This window comes from Paramormyrops kingsleyae, chromosome 17 (genome assembly GCF_048594095.1).
Source record: "Paramormyrops kingsleyae isolate MSU_618 chromosome 17, PKINGS_0.4, whole genome shotgun sequence".
Classification (NCBI taxonomy): Eukaryota; Metazoa; Chordata; class Actinopteri; order Osteoglossiformes; family Mormyridae; genus Paramormyrops; species Paramormyrops kingsleyae.
The window spans coordinates 16,223,359-16,239,532 of record NC_132813.1 but is presented as its reverse complement, the minus strand read 5'-3'; the positions used below and the strand labels follow the sequence as shown (position 1 = coordinate 16,239,532).

At 46.3% G+C, this 16,174-nt stretch overlaps 2 protein-coding genes across 4 annotated transcripts; one reads left to right on the top strand and one right to left on the bottom strand.

Moving 5' to 3' along the window:
* The first annotated feature begins 2,604 nt into the window (after nucleotides 1-2,604).
* med31 (mediator complex subunit 31) lies at nucleotides 2,605-4,226 on the top strand. The gene is made up of 4 exons (XM_023818133.2): nucleotides 2,605-2,831; nucleotides 3,008-3,082; nucleotides 3,487-3,583; nucleotides 3,678-4,226. Exons 1-4 carry the CDS (start codon nucleotides 2,810-2,812, stop codon nucleotides 3,877-3,879), a joined length of 396 nt encoding a protein of 131 aa, XP_023673901.1. The 5' UTR covers nucleotides 2,605-2,809; the 3' UTR covers nucleotides 3,880-4,226.
* Nucleotides 4,227-6,981: 2,755 nt separating this feature from the next.
* Nucleotides 6,982-15,160, bottom strand: slc47a4 (solute carrier family 47 member 4). Of its 3 annotated transcripts, none has more exons than XM_023818038.2 (17): nucleotides 14,813-15,160; nucleotides 14,195-14,296; nucleotides 13,994-14,062; nucleotides 13,713-13,861; nucleotides 13,036-13,078; nucleotides 12,886-12,930; nucleotides 12,222-12,301; nucleotides 11,825-11,922; nucleotides 11,349-11,462; nucleotides 11,109-11,176; nucleotides 10,655-10,763; nucleotides 10,155-10,230; nucleotides 9,857-9,926; nucleotides 8,607-8,739; nucleotides 7,932-8,029; nucleotides 7,702-7,806; nucleotides 6,982-7,610 (listed from the first exon to the last, which is right to left on the bottom strand). In XM_023818038.2, the coding sequence occupies exons 1-17, from the start codon at nucleotides 14,963-14,965 to the stop codon at nucleotides 7,314-7,316; spliced, it is 1,809 nt and encodes a 602-aa protein (XP_023673806.2). In that variant the 5' UTR covers nucleotides 14,966-15,160; the 3' UTR covers nucleotides 6,982-7,313. The 3 variants fall into 3 exon arrangements, with proteins under 3 accessions (XP_023673806.2, XP_023673805.2, XP_023673807.2); XM_023818037.2 differs by having other exon boundaries at nucleotides 12,222-12,319; nucleotides 14,813-15,159; XM_023818039.2 differs by lacking the exons at nucleotides 7,932-8,029; nucleotides 8,607-8,739 and having other exon boundaries at nucleotides 12,222-12,319.
* Between the last annotated feature and the right edge of the window lie 1,014 nt (nucleotides 15,161-16,174).

The window sequence follows — 16,174 nt, the reverse complement described above, 5'->3', positions numbered from 1 at the left end:
ATAAAAACATGAGGTACTAGTGATCACATAATTAGTGCAGCCTGTCCTTTTACGGACGTACAGTCTAAGGGCAGCTGACTTCCCTCCCCTGCAGCGACTGCCCTTACAATCACACCCATATCCAAAATGGGTCTGTGCACTGCAAACTACACCGGGTTACACCTAAGCCCAAAGGAGAAAGGACAACACCAAAAACTCACTATTGTAATTTCAGTCTGAATTTCATTGATGTAGTTTCTCTCCACCTTAAGGCTATATTTTAAGTTCAATTCTCTTGTCATACAATTGCCCATTATAAAGGAACCCGTTACTGCTGGAACTTCACCTTTCAATATTCAAAACAAATGAGAGAATAAATGGTTGTCTTAAGTAACTAAATTGCACATACTGTATGCATATTTATCTAACAACTTTGTAATTAAACCTTTAAATAAAATGTCCTTACAGATTATCTTGTTGCAGTTGGTACAATTTGTTACAAATCTGTTACAAGTTAAGAAGGAAATATTGTAATTTCTCCTCAATGCAGGTCAAACCTTTAGGGGACACAGGCTGCTGCCAAGGGCAACACCTTCTGAAGTACCAGCGACTTAGCGACCCCCCCACCCCCACCCCCACCCCCACAAGGAACATGTGGTGCACGAAATGAAATACATATTTACAAGTTGGCAAAGCATGACTAAATACAACTAAATTACCCCAAGATTTAGTTTGATTAAGGAAATAAGTTGTTTGTAGAGATGTGGCATTGAGTTGCACAGTATTTCCCAACGCGAAATTCTGCTGACAATCCCTGGACACTTATGACTAAACTTACATTATACCAAAGAACCACGGCAGTCTTTCCCCAGCTGCCTGTGGCTTGACCCTGTGTCGGCGTGCAGGAGTGACACAACCGTAGAGGTCAGAACTCAAGCCCAGGAAATGCCACCCAGTCATCGTCTATTTGGTTCAGAGTGTTGCCTCACAAGATGATCTGACACCAAGTGGTCACTAAGACTTTAAACCCTTCTTCAGTTGGTCTTGGGGATGTTAGGGCACAACACACCCTCCCTGTGGTCCAAACACAGCCTGCAATCATACACTCAAGACGTCATGACAAGCCTTCGTCAACAGCCAGCTCAGACTTATCTCTTATTCTACCTCCGGATCACACATTCAGAACATGGATCTGTGTATCCATTTCTCTGTTCTTAAAGTGTTCTGGGTGTTCACAGCACTGATGGCCATCTCACACCTCTAAAATGTTCTAACTCTCTGCAGGCCATAACTGGGTTATCGTCCATCAAAGAGGAAATGCAGGACAAGGGGAAGGCTGGATGACAATGGGTGGGATACCTCCCCTTGAGTTTGCCCACACAACCTGTTTTGGTATAGTGATACAATCACAGCCTGCATGAGATACGGAGGAGCTGTGGTGAGCATGACAGCTCGCTCACTGGCACCCGGTGTCCCCACAGAGGGAGAAATAAGTAATTATGAAGCCGCTCCCTGCCCTGTCATGCTAGTCAGAATAGCCATTGCCCCACAGGAATAGATACACGCACATTATCTCCTATGTCACCGAGTGTTTAAGCATTTAAGTGTCTTAACAAAAGTGATTACAGTGTTCTGCCTGTTGCAGTTTGTGAAAAATATGGGTCACGATCTACCCAACTATCCAATTGCTTCAGGATGTAGTGTCTGGTGAGCATTTTAAAATATTTTGTGACATATGACTGCATCAGGTGTTACACACATGTTCTTCCCAGAAACAGATTTCACTTTTCCGGATCTATAGTGGCTACAACATAGAGAGCTAGCCACCCTAACCCTGAGAATGTGCTTCACCTGAATTACTCCAGTGATATATGCAGACTTGTAAGAGCAAAACGGTAACAACCTTAGATAACAATCGACCTTATGACAAAGCAACAAAGGAAAGCCATGAAAAATTACTCCCCGTGGAAGACCTCATCAGTACATCCTGTGAATAGAATGAAAAGTTCATGTCTGGCTGGGTGTTCTGACCCAGAATGAAATGAGCTGTATTAGGACTCACCCGCATGCTTGTACAGTGGACACAAACGTTACCAATTTCCAACAAGGCTTACTCACTATCGATATATTTACTGATATATTGATATATTTTTTAAATAATATGAATTTTGTTTTCCCCTTTCTCATCATTCCACCAACTTTTGGCTAATTAGATTAATAACATGTAAAAAAAATCAACACAAACATGGGCTTGCTTCCAGAATTTGTTTAAGAGCGCATCCCGAAAAGATCACGTAGACGGCTTCCCGCGCTTCCTAGTGAATTGAATTTTGCCACTAGGGAAAATGGATGAAATTACATATTATTGTAGATCCCGGACAGGTTTGTCATGCTACTCCAAGTTCTTACCACAACTTCAGATGCGCGAGTATTTTGTGTGCGCCGCACGTCCATCAAAATCAGCAATCGACAGTCTCCACCTGATGGCCACACATGGAAACACATGCGACCTGCGAAAAGTCTCGTGGCATTTACAGGGTATCGCGAGAGATTGCATTCGAAATCACGTTTCACGAGACCAATCACAAGACACCGTGCGCCGCGTTCTATCCAATCAAGTCCCCGCTTCCCAAAACGCCGCTCTACACTGATAGTTTATTTTTCCGGGAAAATGGTGGTGTAGATGATCATTCTCTTTTGTTATGGTCTTTAATCCTGTATTTTGAATAGTCTGATCACACCAATTACCTATCTTCAGCATTCGGTAATTTTTCCATAACCTTTTGGAATCATTTTTTGTAATTGACTATCCACTACAAAGTTGCTTTCCATGGCCGGGGTAATGGAAACAGGTTTGTGTTATTATCTGTCATAATTATCTGTTTGCGTTTGAACCTCAGTGGTCCGCGATACCTGGCAATGAACTCCAAGGATTGCCTTGTAGACTATGTGACTAAAAGGGTTTTTGCCTGCTGCAAGTATTCATACATGTATGATGTTTGTGACCGTCACTGTCTCCCTCGTACAGAAGAGCAGGCGAAGACCCGCTTCCAGTCGGAGCTCGAGTTCGTCCAGTGTCTCGCCAATCCCAATTACCTCAACTGTACGTATAACGCTTCGTCGATCTGTCCACCTGTTTGTTGGTCACACCTAGAGGTAGACATTTCTGGACCAGACAGTAAAAATCCAGACCAAGATTTTGTTTCAACCGCCCAGTTAAGTACTCTGTCTGTGACTCTTTATGTTCAACTGGATGGTTGAAACAAAGCGTTGGCCTGGACTTGTACTTCCTGAACCTGAAATGTCCGCCTCTGGTCAAACTGCTGCTAAGTCTGATTAGTTAAAATTGTAGACTTTTGGGCTGCTGTTCACATCTGGAAAATTACTGCCATCATTTGGCATTGAGTAAGGAACGGTCCACAAAATACGCTCTGTCATCAGTGCCATGCATTTTCTCTAATTTTTTCTGACTGAGTTTTTAAATTGTGTTTTTTGTTTTCTTTTCAGTTTTAGCACAGCGGGGATACCTGCGAGAGAAGCCATTTGTGAACTACCTTAAGTATCTCCTGTACTGGAAGGACCCTGAATACGCCAAGTACCTGAAGTAAGTAGCGTTCATCACATAATGTTCTGGAATTGAGCTGATTCTTTAATAGCATGTACTTAAGTGTTCTGCCATCTCTCTGCATCACCAACAGGTACCCCCAGAGTCTGCACATGTTGGAATTGCTGCAATACGAACACTTCCGCAAGGAGCTGGTGAACGCTCAGTGTGCCAAATTCATAGACGAGCAGCAGCTCCTGCACTGGCAGCATTACTCACGCAAGCGCATGCGGCTGCAGCAGGCCTTGGCGGAGCAGCAGCAGCAGCAGCAGCACAGTGGCACCGCCTCCAAGTGAAAGACCACGCCCCTTTAGGGTGGGAGGAAAGAAGCCTTGAAACATGTGGTGGGTGGGGCCCTGTGATGCCAACCACACAGGGTTAAGCCAATGCAAGCTGACATGTGACCAGCAGGGGTGGGATAAAGCAGTCTGACTGATTTACATTGGAGGGTAATCCTCCCTCTTTCCCATTTTTCTGATTTTTTTTTTTTTCCCCCAATGTGTGGAGAGGAAAGAGTGAAGAACCGGAGGGAGCATGGAGGTTACGGACAGACAGATCCTCTTATAATTTGTTTGAAAGTTAAATTGCCTGTTTTGTTGTTTTTCAATTTCTCTGTAAAATAAAAATGTGTAGTTTCTGTCCAGTTGGCTTTGTGACATGGCTGCTGCTCTTAGATTTTATTAGGATGGAACCTAATAAGAGCATGATGAGAGAGGGGTAAGGAGCGTGTGCTGTTGTACCCACCACAGAACAAACTCAGTAAAGCCGTGCAGTGGGTGATACCTCAGGTGAGTTTTTTTTCCTGATTGCTGGAGGGCCAATCCTGCCACCAACCCCCAAATTTCCCTGGAAGTTGGAGGACCTCCTTGCAGGGCTGGATGTAGATTAATGTCATACGCAGGACGAAGCAACTGCAGGTTAAGGGCCTTGCTCAAGGGCCCAAACAGAGTAAGATTACTCCTGGCATTCACAGGATTCAAACCAGCAACCTTCCGATTGCTGGTACAGATCCCTAGCCTCAGAGGCACCAGTGCGCCCACAGTGCGATAGCTATAGAACATTTACTTGGTGGTTATGGGAAATACCTTACTGATGCTACTTACAAAAACCTCAAGTGGGCTCCAAACACACCCTAGCAGATTACGTTTCTGTTTTTCCTGCTGTACACTTTTAGCACAGATCATGCTGTCTGGATATATGAGATGAACATTTTGGTTGCTTGTGTCTTATGAAGAACTATCAGAACACAATGCATTTACCTCTTCTTTTGGTCTTTGCTTACATTCGTTTACAATTGCTTCACACTGTTCTCGTGAAATCCACAATTATGCACTTTCCCACACGGTGAGTTTATGCTTGGCGTCTGCACACATTCTGTCCTCATCAATATTGTGCGCTGCCCTCAGGGACAGGCAGGGGAAACTAGCAAACAGACAAAAACAGAAATATTAAAGCAAGCTCAAGTTCGCCGTGATCCTATCAGAATCCTGGGATGATGCGAAATGTTTAGCTCCTTGGTATAATGGAACTAGGGTGATTGCAGAGAAAACACACTTGTTAGACGGCAACCGAAATAAATCATTTAGGAATAATGATGTGATTGCATTTACTGCTACACAATGAGCATCCACGGCAGGCACTTGTTTTTGGAGGATGTGAATTGCTAATTAAATGCTCTCTCTCATCAGCCGAGTATTAGGAAGATGATGGGAAAACCAATCAGGGTGACAGCAGTGGGCTGTGATTACTTTGTTTCTGCACCAAGTGCATTCTCGAGTGGATAACAAGCCCAGACCGCCCAGTGTAAACGGGAGGCTGCTAGCTCAGGGATTTGCTAACTGGGTAATAGTAGCATGTGATAGCAGTGCATGTGATAGCAGTGCATGTGATAGCAGTGCATGTACAGTGCCTGTAACTGTATGATGATATTTGCTGCAGTTGTCTGTAAGAATATGCTGGTAGGTGCCTGTAGTGACGCTCCTCACAGTTTTGGTTAATCCCAGTAATGAGCAGATCATTAATTACTACTTCAGTTTTAGAATGAAATGCATGGGGCGCAGTGACCCCTGGCGTCATCTCACATTTCCAGCTTTGGGGGTTTAAAGCTTCTGCTCCATGTTTATTGGGAAGGTTTTCTCGCACAGGCCAAAGACACACAGTTAGGCTGAATGGTGCCTCTGGATGGCTTACAGTGTATAAGGCCTACAGTGAACTGGCATTTCTGTGCTGGCATACTGCGCTGCCCAGTGACCCTGCCCAGGATAAATGGTTAGAAGACACATGCATGTATGCTAGTGGCCAAATTTGTGGGAATAAAGTTCTGCAATCTGGGAGTGTTTCCACAATTTGACAATAAGTGTAATTTTAGCAATAATCAGCACACTACAGATATGAGGTCGCCGCCGGGAATGTGGTTCCCTAAGCTGAGGACACAGGTCTTTAACACAGGGGACTGACCCACTTGGCCAGCAAGCCATGCTGTTGGGTTCAGTTGGATGTTAAATTGTGCTGCTCACCTCAGTGACATAGACTGTTCCATGTGCAGGTGGTGTACTGATGTCTTACCTGATGTCAAACTTAGTGGGGGAGGTGCTGTCTGAGGGTCTTAAAGGAGCCATGTAGACCAGCTACTACACAAAGCACCACCTGAACACTAAACACAAACCCTAAGAAGTTCCAACCCAGACCAAAAGCCAATGGTTAAGGAGAACATGCCAAACTCAGGTAACCCTTTCTAAATGCCTCAAGGTGATTGGATGGATCAGGGTAAGCTAGTGGTTGGCCAGTGGGCCGTGAATAACTGCTAGAGGAGGGGAACACCTAGAAATTCTGGGCCCCCCACTTAGGTTGGCACTGAATTAAATAGGGTGGGGTCTGGCAGGGAATACATACCTGTCCGATGCCCCGGCCGCATGGACGGAAATGGCGTTGCCACTACTCCTCCTCCCACCCGCTCGCACTGCTTTTTAAGCACTTTGTCATCTATTCTCTAACTCAGTTTAACCGGTGAGTTTTTAATGACCTGTTCCTTCTAACAAGAAAAACATTAATGGCCTTCAATCTTTGCTTTTGTGATGTCACAGAATGATCATGTTGACTGTCCAGCCTGGAGGACATATATGATAATTACATGCCTTTGGATTTTATTCATAATCTACTGGAAATGGTATCTGAGTTAAAATAAAGTGTGAGGGTTTATCCTCTCAGAGAACTTTAATGAGGGAAAAGCCAGAGGCAGCATTTGGAAGCTCAAAAGCTGTTTGCCTCAGTTTTCCTGTGTTTTGCACATAACAAACCAAGCAGAGAATGCAGGGAATAGGAAGGCTTCTTTGCGAGCGGATGATACCCTACAATTAAGATGAGCTAAGGTATAATCAAACGGCACCTGACACATGACGAATGGTTCAATTATTCAAAAACACATTGTTTAAAATCAGGAAAAATTACTGTATGAGGTACAATGACGGTCCAATCGATTTTAACAGGCACAAAGCCATGGTATCTTCTGGCAGTAATAATTATGTGATTAACAACAATACAGCAATTAGATAAAACCATAAAAATGTAGAAGGACTAAATATAGCGCACTTCAAATTTAAAACTGACACATCTCTGAGTCATTCAATTTATTGACATGAATTCCTGGACTGGTGTGAAGTTATGCTTCTATGAAGTGTGTGTCTGCACTGTGAATTCTGTCCACCAGAGGGCGCCGGCAGTAAGTCCTGCTCTACGTAAACATTGTGGGGCTCAGTAGCACGGTGGGAGCGGAGGTGTTATCTACTGCCAGGGTGAGATTGCTCTCCAGGAGCAGCAGTGGGACTGGCACTGTGAGATGGACGGTCAGCCCAGCAGCGAGTATCAGGAGGGCAGCCAGCAGAGTCAAACCCCTGCGGAAAAGCAGCTGAGGGACAGAGAGGAGGACTGCAGGGCTCCCGTCCTCTGGCCCCACCGTTGCCACGCCCTGCTCCTGGTTCCTCACAGCGATGTAGCCATTTGTGTGGCTCGCAGGTGTCGCTGACAGTGTCTGAAGGTAAAAGCACATAGGTAAGTGTGCACACTGCACGCTTCAGGGAGTGACCTCACTGTAAGAGGTCAGAAAGGGGGGCATTCCTCACCGTGTGGCCGTCTTCAGGGATAGTACGGCTGTCTTGGATTACGCCGTCGGCCAGCCTCCTGTCCATGCTCCTATTTCCAACATTTTTCCCAGCACGCACCTTGGCCTGAAGACAAAGAGAGTGGCCAATCTGGCTTTTCTCACAAAGTTTGTATAAAATGACACGTTGGATCCAGTTGTGTGTCAACTGACACCCTGAGGTCAGAGGGGGAGGAGTCCGGGGTGTCCTACCTCCTCTGTGATTTTCACCCAGTTGAACTTGAAGATGAGAACAAAGATAAAAAAACTGGACAACAGGATGACACAGATGAGCAGTCCCAGCCACATGCCTGTGGGAGGTCATAGGGAACAGGGGTCAGAGGGAAGGGAGGTCCCGGGGAAGAGGGGTCACAGGGAGGAGGGGGTCACAGGGAAGAGGAAGTCATGGGGAAGAGGGGTCACAGAAAAGATGGGGTCATGAGGAAAAGGAGGTCATGGGAAGAGGGGTCACAGGGAATGGAGGTCACAGGGAAGAGGAGGTCATGGGGAAGAGGGGTCACAGGGAAGAGGGGGTCACAGGAAAGAGGAAGTCATGGGGAAGAGGGGTCACAGGGAAGAGGTGATCACAGGGAAGAGGGGTCACAGGGAAGAAGTAGTCATGGGGAAGAGGGGTCACAGGGAAGAGGGGTCATAGGGAAGAGGTGATCACAGGGAAGAGGGGTCATAGGGAAGAGGGGTCACAGATGCCCCCCAAACCCCTCTGGAGGTTCTGCTGCTGTCAAAGGCTCAGAACCTGAGAACAAACATGCTCTCCTAAACATGCCCTACTGAACATGATGGAGGATGTGTGTGCAGGTTTCTAAAAGTTAAAGCAGTATGCAGGTGGCTTTATTGACGGCTCAGTGAGAGACGAAGGGTGGGGCGTACCAGGCACTCGGAGGCCGGCCTTGAACATGAGGGAGACGCCCAGCGGCAGACCGATGCAGTAGTAAGCAATGAGATTGGCCCCTGCTGCTATTTTCTGCTTCCCAGTCCCCAGGATGATACCTAAACTAACACACTGAGGACAGAACCCACATACATCCCACAGGGCAGGGTTAAAGGTCAGGGGTTACACTGTAATGAATAATGTCCCACAGGGCAGGGTAAAAGGTCAGGGGTTACACTGTAATGAATAATGTCCCACAGGGCAGGGTAAAAGGTCAGGGGTTACACTGTAATGAATAATGTCCCACAGGGCAGGGTAAAAGGTCAGGGGTTACACTGTAATGAATAATGTCCCACAGGGCAGGGTTAAAGGTCAGGGGTTACACTGTAATGAACAATGTCCCACAGGGCAGGTTTAAAGGTCAGGGGTTACACTGTAATGAATAATATCCCACAGGGCAGGGTTAAAGGTCAGGGGTTACACTGTAATGAATAATGTCCCACAGGGCAGGGTTAAAGGTCAGGGGTTACACTGTAATGAATAATGTCCCACAGGGCAGGGTTAAAGGTCAGGGGTTACACTGTAATGAATAATGTCCCACAGGGCAGGGTTAAAGGTCAGGGGTTACACTGTAATGAATAATGTCCCACAGGGCAGGGTAAAAGGTCAGGGGTTACACTGTAATGAATAATGTCCCACAGGGCAGGGTTAAAGGTCAGGGGTTACACTGTAATGAATAATGTTCCACAGGGCAGGGTTAAAGTTCAGGGGTTACAGTGTAATGATCCCAGAGGTTACATGCTATACTGGTTCATCTCCATAACAGGATATTTCTCATCTCTCTCAGATATGATGCAGGACGCCAGTGTGTGTGTGTGTGTGTGGGGGGGGGGGAAATCAATTATAAACAGTATGAACAAGCAAAAAGGAGCCCGGGGGGGATTAACTTCAGATTTAACCAAAACCTTGGGTGAGAGCTTTTTGTTTTATATTTAAGCACAAAGCTCAAATGTATTCCTTCAAATATTTCTCATCTAAATTTTATTTATGTTTACCAAAAATACTTTGACAAGAGATTATGCCGATATGTATTATATTTCACATTGTTTTTACTATAAGAAATATGTAACATTTTTACATCTGTTTAAGCAAATAAGAAAAGGAAAACTATATGAATGAGCTACACTTAGATGCTAACTGAAGGGGTTTGAAATATAAAATGAAGACAATAATAAAAACTATTCCCTACCACAAGGCCATCGAAAAACTGCAGGATCACGTAGACACTTAAAATCTGAGAGACCAGCTCCACAATGGCCCTGAAAGTAGACAGACAGACAGACAGGTAGGCAGGCAGACAGGAAAACAGATAGACAGACACAGACACACATACACACAAAAAGACAGACACACAGACACAAAGATGGACAGACAGACACACAGACAGACACATTACAGGACCAGTTACAATACAAACATTAGGACATATTTCATTCACTTCAAACTTACATAATTTTAATAGTTTACAGTGAAGTCACCAAACGTACTTGTCTGCAGTAAAAATGAAGCCGATCACTGATTTTGTTGAGCCCAGGATGATACCCTCAAACACCGCGAAGATGCCTGGGGAAAGTCGAAGGAAAAAACGTTTCAAAGGAAGAAAAACATCTACTAGCAAAAATGTAGATGACAGCAGGAATTTGTTAGAAAAACAAATGCATATCGCCTTGATTCCTCATATGAAGTCTATGATTATGAGTTTCTTGCAGACAGAAACACTCAGAAAAGGCTTCAATCTTACAAAGGTGAAGATTTAGACCGGCTGCAAATTGAACCCCCGTTACCAGAGCTTCCGATTTCCCTTTCAGCAGAGACCCTGGAAGTTAAATGGGCCCAAGCAGATGAATGGATCTGCTGTGAAATTGAATGGAGCAGCATAGATAGGGGCGCGTAATTGCCGGATGTGTGCGGGATGTGAGCGAGATGTGAGCGGGATGTGAGTGGGAAGCAGGAGGAGCATGGGGGCAGAGAGAGTGTTGCTCCTCACCCGCCAGAATCAGGGACACTTTGCTGGTGACGATGGCCCTCGCGGTGTCACCGGCGCCCAGTGAATTCCCCACTCGGAAGCAGGCAGCAACTTGGACGCCCAGCGGGAACTGCAGGGGCAACATGCACGAAACTGATGACACAACTGCCAGCTGCTTCACTGGAATGCCTCTGAGAACAAAGATTCTCTTTATCCTCATCAAATCTGCATGAAATGGTCTCCAGATACTCTCCATTTCTCAGTCAGAGATAAAGGTAAATGAGATGTCTGGTGTCAACATGGCCCAGTCCCTCTGCACTCAAAATGTGCCCCCCAACTCGACCCCTGCTCAGGGACGTAAAAGTACCTCTGCAGCAAAGCTAGAATTCGGCAGCATTTCGGAACACACCCTTTAGGAAATGTGGCTTCACTGTGATCTGGGCATTAGCGTTAGCGGCAGTGCTAACAGACGTACCATGTAGGTGACGAACGCCAGGGTGATGACAATGTGCTGGGCTGCCACATCCAGCTCTCCCAGCATGCCTTGTGATAGAAAGAGCGAAGGAAGAGACACAGTCATGTGTTTTGCAGTGATGCTGGCTTTCCAGTCAAGACTATGATGTAATGTTGGTCAATTAAATCTGACTGGCCTGAGGACAGCTTGGGAAGACAACATGCCCTTTGACCTTTGACCTCAGGGCTCCTTCCTCCCTACCTGCCAGAAATCCTCCAATCTCGTAGAGCCACCATTCAAAGCAGAGCATAAGTGTGCTGGGGAGGGCCAGCCTCATGTAGGCACCCCACTCCTGCAATGCGGCACTGGACCAGCCTGGGAGGGGGGTTCGAGGGACAGGGGTTAGCGGGATGGTGCCCAGTGGGGTCCGCCGCAGTTTTGCAACCGATGGAGATACGCTGCAGGAGCTGGAGGAGTCGTTTCCGAAGCGGCTGCCTCCTGAGTTCAGTTTTCTAAGTGAATATTTCTTTCAGGCACGAGTGAGATGAAAACGTCGATGTTTACGAACGTATCAGGCCTCCTCAGCCACACCATTTGGAGGTAAATTACCTGGTGACCATTTCACCCTATTGGCCGCTAAGAGGTCATGTGACACATACCTATCAGCCCATAGAAACAGGCGGGTGGCTGGACGTGTCAGAGTCAGTGTCTGTGTGTGCCGAGTGCAGTCTGCTCACCTGCCCATGTCTTCCTGTGCAGCTGCTTCCAGCGGATGTAGAGGAACAACAGGAGGCAGATGTAGATCTGAGACAGGCTGTTGGCCGCGGCCGAGCCCCTGTCACACAGATGAACCACTCCTACTGTTACAGCTCATAACTGCAGTTTGCTCACGTGTGTCCCCTTCTGAAAACTTCTATTGCAGAATTTCATTTACCTAATCCTATACTCAAAGGTCCATTTCTATGTCTGGATATTCAGGAAACAATTTCTTTCAAAGCAAAATCATATGGCTGCAGAACTCAGGATCTGGCCCTTAACCACAGCACCACCTACTGGTTGTAAGTGGAAGCCACACATCATGTAAGTGCATGTTAATAGTTTGCAGAATAAATGGAAGTAAGAGAAAGCACTAACTTCACTCCCAAGTCCAGCCAGATCAGCAGGATGTAGTTCGTTGCCACGTTGAGGACGTTTGCAGCTGCGGCAGTATACATCTGCGGCAGGATTATACCCTGAGCACACAAACATCATCGGAGCATAAGTGTTGACATTATCTCTGCATAAGGGGGACTGTCGTGGCCCATAAACACGCTGTGATCCAAATGATTTTAGTGGCTTAATTGAATTCATGTCCTGGAAGGGGAAATACCACAGGTAACAATTTACATTTTTCAGCCAAGACTGAATTTCAATCAAGAGCTCAGTAAAGTACCTTCTTCCCTGAATAATTTATCCTAAAACAACATTTTGATGCAAGGTAAAGGTCAATAAAGAATGAAGAGGCTGACGTCTAACAGCCCCCAAGGCCGTTTCGTAAGACTTCTCTAAGGCTCCCATGAGATTAATATCCGGGACTCAAGCCCCCATGGGATTCTCAAGCCGATTTCTCATTCCTGGATTCAGCATGTTCCATCAATACACTGTCAGGATCTCATTTTCTTTTTGTCTTTTTCAAATATGACTGAAAAACAGACACTCCTGTACATTTTCTCCCATCTTCCTAGGATTGCTTTTGTGTTTGCTAAACAGTTTACTGTTGAAGCATTATGATTAGTGGTGGCTGTAGGAGCTCATTTACCTGATTCTGGAGGTAAGAGACCTGTAACTGATGGAGGAACAATGCCTGCAGAGAGAGAGAGAGAGAGAGAGTATCACTGAACCAAAATACAGCCTGTTGGAAGACAAGGCCCATTTCTTCTGAAGCTAAACCTATCTCATATGGACTCACCGGTACTGCAGGCAGGAACGCAATCATGTACAGCTGGGTGTACCTGAATGTGTATTAATACAGAGAGAATCAAGAGAAAAAGCCTCAGGCAGCTGCAGAGGTGGGGACTCGAATCACTGACTCACAACTCGACTGGAATTCATTTCACAAATTTGATGACTTGTGACTCGACTTGGCAAGACGGGCAGATGACTTAAGACTTGGACCTGACTTAGACCCTATGATTCGAGAAGCCTTGAGGTTATAGTCCCCCTCTGGATACCATAATGTTAATTTTTATAATTTTTGGGTATATTAATTTGCTGCTGTCTGTATTTTAATTTGGCTGAATGCAAGGTCTCCTGAGATAGTTTGTTGGAAATATGAATCACTTCCTGCATATACACGGACATAAAAACTGTGTGAGGACAAATTTGATGGAGTGGATACTCTCTTTTCAACCTCTCTCTGTCTATGAAGGACTTAATCTATAACATACTGTGGTGGGTTTTTGCTGAAGCAAGTCTTAATCACTAAAAAAAAGTGACATAGATAGGGACTCAAGTTACATAACCCACAGCTCGACTTGGACTTGAGTCAAGAATTTGATGACTCAACAGAAAAAATTATGGAAAGAGTACCCCCGGGGTCCCCACGTTTGACAACTTACGGCTGGACACTGGGCCTCAGTCACTCACCGGGCCACCTGGGGGTCCTGCCACAGGCGGAGGAGGATGGACTCAGTGTTGATGAGCAGGCTCCAGCACGGGAGGCAGAAGAGCAGCAGGATCAGGATGCTGCGCTGTAGCACCTCCCCCACGCGCTTCAGATTCTTCCCCCCGTAAGTCTGGGGTTGACAGAGGGAGATAGTGGTGAGTAGTAATCGCAGGTCTCTGAGCTAAGCTAACCCAGGCCTAGCACATGAGCTACGCTAACTCAGGCCTGGTACCATGAGCCAACCACAGAGAAACACCGGTACCTGAGACACCAGCGTGTCACAAGCCAGGGCGAGGCCGCCTCCCGTCGCTGCAGTAGTGACATTAATGGTCTGGGAAAAAAAAGAAACATTAGTATTTCATCAAGGCTTTGGATCATTCTATGCTGGGGCCTCCCAAAAATCACACTGTGAGAAACAGGCAGGAAAATGAGGACACAGTGGGGGGGTGGGGGGGGGACTCACCGCTGAGGCCAGGGCATAGCCAGCCAGCTCTGTGTTCCCCAGACGACCACAGAATAATGTGATGACAAATGAGAGCAGGAAATGAAGGATCCGGGATATCAGCTAGGAAAAGAGTGAGTGCATTTGAGAAAACAGACCATCTGCAGCGATATGTGCGGATGCTGTGGGGTGCTGGAGTGGCGGGGGACGAGGGACGCCCAGGGTGGAGTTCGGGAGGATCACGGGGAATGGCTGTATGGACCCTCCAGACACAACAGACGTCACACAAGTGGGGGTCAGAAGATCATTCAGCTCACGTCAATAAGGTCGTTCATGTCGAATCACATGATTGACCGCTTAACGCTTAACTGGTCCTGGCCTGGGGTATACTGGGCTCGTAGGATCTTAATCTCCTCTAAATAGCCTCATTTTGTGGTGCATGAACACAATGACAATTAAATAAAGTTGACTTTGAATAACTGAATGTTAAACAGCTGGAATATCAGGAGAAGCAAACAGTGACCTAAACTGAGCAATTCATGTTGAATGAGGAAGAGGAAACCAGCAAGCACACTCTCCGCGTTGCTGAAAGTCTCTCTCTCCCGCTCTCAGAGTGAGGAAGGCACGGCTAAACTTTACCAGGGGTCCAGTGAGGCACAGAACTTCGTAAAATTCCTCACGGTAGAGCAGGGGTACCCAGCGCCTTGCCCAGCGCCAGCGGAACAGCCGGTCGCTCCTCCGCGCGGTCCCTGGGGGCCAGTCCGCATCTGGGGTCTGTGCGCTGCTGCTCATGTCGGTCCCGCGGAGGGTGCCTGTGCAGTGCAGGGCTGTGCCTCCCCCAGCCAAACATTAAGGCGATTATTCATTAAAGGAGGCGGCACGCGACTCATCACTCCACCCAACTTCACGCCTCTCTGCTCCGTCTCTGAACTCCCAGAAGCCGGGGCCGGCAGCCCGTCCTCATGTCCGGCTAATCTCAGACCCACGCGAAGATGGACACTCCATCCTGTGCTTTTAATCATTCTTATAATCATTTGGAAGATAACGTCAAAACCCTGCACTAGATCCTCGACTGACGACCTTTGACCTTACATTCAGTCCCGTGACTGATTAAAGGGTAAGCTAATGTTACAAAACACACAGAAACAGTCTTCGCTCGTCCACGCTTGCATGTTTATTGACAGGCCTGTGAAGTTCCGGTCTCCTGGAAGCAAAAGACAGGTTTCGAGCGACGGGACATGTATCATGATAATGCAAAGACGTGACAAAAGGCTGAATCTGCAGAATTTATATGATGTAGCATCATTCATGGAAGCCTCCAAATATGACATGCAAAGGGACATACAGTCTCAATCATCAGCCTGTGCTTTTTTTTGTTACGTAATGAAGAATCAATCTGGTACCAGGGAATGACATTTGATAAAAACTATAATTGAAATCACCACATTTATTAGGAAAATGCAGTGTCATGTGACATGTGAAAGTGCAGAGTCTTATGACTTATGGAAAAGTTCCGGTCCATATATCAATACTGTACATTTAGAATAAAAGGTCAAACATTAACATCAGTTAGATTTAACCAACCTTTGCACTTACATTCTTGTTCAGTAAGTGGCCTCCCTCCACAATGTAAGTAGGTCCCCATGTTCTAACGTGTAACACGCTAGTTATCTTTTCACTTGGTGACCTAACTGTCTGCTAGACCCTGCATCTCCTTCCCAGTGGGTCTGCACAGGACATGTGGCCTGTTATCTTCTCCAGTGAATGTGACGCAGTGTCCCAGCACAGCCATTTTCTGCCCAGCCTGGACCTTTGTCTGAAACAGATTTTTGTGAAAGTGGTTCATCTGAGGTTGCTCTGTTTTGGAAAGATAAATTCTGAGTGATCCCACTCTGTCAGCATTTCTCAGGTCCTTTAACACCCCCTCACCCTGCACCGGTGTACTAGAAGTCAAGCCAAAAATGCTGTTTCTTAGTCTTGACTAATGAATTCTTTTGTTCA